General features: G+C 48.0%; 2 protein-coding genes across 3 annotated transcripts in view; one reads left to right on the forward strand and one right to left on the reverse strand.

Annotated features, from left to right (window-relative positions):
- Positions 1-3,029, forward strand: part of LOC108796099 (UPF0061 protein azo1574-like) — a 67,680-nt gene that overhangs the window by 3,467 nt on the left and 61,184 nt on the right. The gene's annotated exons all lie outside the window — the stretch shown is intronic.
- The window catches only part of PDSS1 (prenyl (decaprenyl) diphosphate synthase, subunit 1), a 19,603-nt gene that overhangs the window by 1,113 nt on the left and 15,461 nt on the right, over positions 1-3,029 (reverse strand). For both annotated transcript variants that reach the window (XM_018567522.1, XM_018567521.1), the window contains exons 8-10: positions 2,748-2,828; positions 1,078-1,191; positions 501-581 (exon numbers count right to left, since the gene is read on the reverse strand). In XM_018567522.1, the coding sequence (XP_018423024.1) occupies positions 501-581; positions 1,078-1,191; positions 2,748-2,828 (276 nt within the window). The remainder of the gene's footprint in view (positions 1-500; positions 582-1,077; positions 1,192-2,747; positions 2,829-3,029) is intronic.

The raw sequence follows: 3,029 nt of genomic DNA on the forward strand, positions 1-3,029 counted from the left end.
TATCAGGGGCAGGAATGGGTGGAGGTTAGGTCCAGGGTTGAGGCCTCATAAGCAACTGAAAGCAGGTAGATGAATTCCTCCTTCTGCCTTCGCTTACCTTTCACAATGTATGGCAAGGGTAAGCCTAGCAGGATGAAGGACACACTGACTGACAGATGTGAAGATTAGGAAAGCTGGACAGAAGTCACACATCCTTATCTTCATGCTTGTACTGGGTCACTGACCCAAAGCAAGAAGGCAATGGCAGGAGCCGGGTAAGCCAGCGTTGTCTGAAGGAAAGGTCAGCAATGGCAGCATTCATACTTCTCTCTAGATAAGTTTCCTTGAAACATTCGGATGATGGCCGGATCGCAGGGGAACTTGTACACGTCCACTGACTACATACTGATGACAGAGCCCAATGTTCTGAGTGTGTTCTAGCCCAGCAGAGCTCACACTGTATACACTGTAGTGGTAATGCGGAGCAGAAAGTGATGACTTGCAGCGGCGTCCTCTCTTACCTGGCAGACGTACTCCCACGCTCGTTCAACGTCTCCCGGCAAGCGGAATCTTCTCATTATCATGGCGTTCAGCTCTGGAAACTGCAGCCAAAATCAAAAGAATTGGATCATTATCTTCATGGTTCCACGGAAATAATATAATCTGTTCTGTGTAATCACATCGTCTTGTCATTTGTTTATTTCAAGGCGACCGGCCTAAAACATACCTCAGATTTTATTACCCAGAAGGAAAGGAATAACTTGGCTGGCACTGGAATTATAGATACTCCTATGCACCCCGGTATGAGTCAGCACCTGACTGTACAGTGTGTTCATTTACATGTACTCCACCACTGACATCACCACATCTCAACTAACAGTCACAGTGTTGGGGCTGGAGCCATTACACCATCACCAATAGCCACAGTCACAAGGCCGGGGCTGGAGCCATTACGCCATCACTATCAGGCACAGTCACAGTGTTGGGGCTGGAGCCATTACGCCATCACTATCAGGCACAGTCACAGTGTTGGGGCTGGAGCCCCCAAGCCTTCACTGCATAATAGGACTGGGTAGTATAAGTTTTAACCAACTTTACCTGTTGACAAGCAAATAAAACTGGACCAGTCGCCAGTCCCAACTTCAGGTCTGCGGCAGTTGGTTTCCCCAGTTGGTCCGCACAAGATGTAAAATCTAACACGTCATCGATGAGCTGAGAGACAAGGAGACAACAAGTGGGAAATGTTTTTCCAAATTTGAGCCAAGGCTTAAAATACATTAAACTGCACAGTCCATGGGTTACAGTTTTGTTTCAGTGCTGGAGTCCCAGCTTCAATTGTCACTTGGGGTGTCCCCTGTATGTATATGCCATGCTTGTGTGGACTGTAAGACCCCGTTCACATTGAGCGATTTATCGCGCGGTAATTCCCGCAATATCGCGGCAAATTACCGCGCTCCAATGCAATCCAATGGGGCAAAGGGTCCTGCTGTCGCGGGTCGTTTGTGTCGCTACAGCAGGACCCTTTTTGGAGCGGGTTTAGCCGCGATTCAAGCTTGCGCAATGCAAGCTTGAACGCGACATCGCGCGATTTGCATATCGCACAGTGGGAACGGGGCCTCATGGATGCTCCCAGGCCACCCCCCGTCCTCCTAAAAATAGGATTTTGTTCATACCGTAAAATCCTTTTCTCTGTCATCCATCGAGGGACACAGCATATGCAGCAGCATAACCCTACTTGTTAGCGCCGGTTCACATGAGATCAGTTGCTGATCAGCAGAAGTGGAGCTGCTGATGCAGTGCGTTTTTGACGCGTTTTTGGTCCGGATGCTGACAGTTAATTTTTTGGCAACGTTGATGACATCATAATAAGTGGAGCAAGAATACAATTTTGTCTTTTTTTCCCCCCTTAGCTGCATTGCGTTGTGTTTCCGGACCGGACAAAATGTGACATGCAGTATTTTTTCTGTCGTAAGCTGAACGGACCGCGCACGTGAGAACTGGAGCCCATAAAACACATAGGGATACATTGGGATGCATTTTGAGTGCAGCAGCGTACGGAGCCGGTCAGCACACAAAATGGACGTCGTGTGAACAGGCCCTTAGAATTCTTCAGAGCCGTGTCCCTCGATGGATGACAGAGAAATACTATAACAAACAAATCAACTGACTTCAGTCTTAAATGAATCTGAAGCATGCAGCTGCTATGGTCAGGGAATGATTATGATGGTTCTATGTATTCTGTCATTGCTGCTCAATATGCTGAAGCTGAACTCTGAATCCCGCAAAAGCTACCCCACCGCCACACAAGGGTTAAATGCTCCTTTCTGCCTAGAGGCGGATGAATTAGCAGTAATACTCACCTTATTGCTTGCTCCAGCAGGCTCTGGGCGCACACCTCTTCTCTGACGCTCCAGGTTGTAGGTGGTCCCTCTCCATCCTCATATAGAATGCAGGGCTATTGGTCCTGCATTGTACCCGATGACGCCAGCGTGGGACCAATGGCCAGAGAATCTTAGAAGAGGCTTAGGGACTGATTGCACACATGGAGGGGGCCTGCCACAAAGAGGAATAAGGCAAGTGTTAGACCGTATCCCTTAACGCCAAGGCTAAAAGAAGCATTTAACCCTTGAAGGGGAGGAGGCGATTCCCAGAGTTCAGCTTGTAGATGGAACATTATGGAACAGTAGGATTTATTTACTGCTCTGCCTTTGGTATTCTGGAACTTCCCAAAAAGGTCTTTATGAATCCCATAGCGGGAGCACACCTACCTGGAAGGCTATGCCAACATTCCTGCCATACTGGTAGGCTATCTCATGGATCTTTGGATCAGGACATCCTAAGATTGACACCTGAAAGAACACAGCAAACCACAGTGAGAGTCACCATCAACAGATTTCCAGAACCCTGACCTAAGCGATCCACTCCTGACAAAATAAAGAGATTTCAGTACTGGATTATTGCATCAGAAAATAGTCAGTTTGCAGGGCACTTAGGAATAAATCCAATTTCCCTTTCCTTCTCCCAGTGCAGTATGAGGGGGAGGGGGGGGG

The sequence above is a fragment of the Nanorana parkeri genome, unplaced genomic scaffold, assembly GCF_000935625.1.
Source record: "Nanorana parkeri isolate BGI_ZX_2015 unplaced genomic scaffold, ASM93562v1 scaffold1055, whole genome shotgun sequence".
NCBI lineage: Eukaryota > Metazoa > Chordata > Amphibia > Anura > Dicroglossidae > Nanorana > Nanorana parkeri.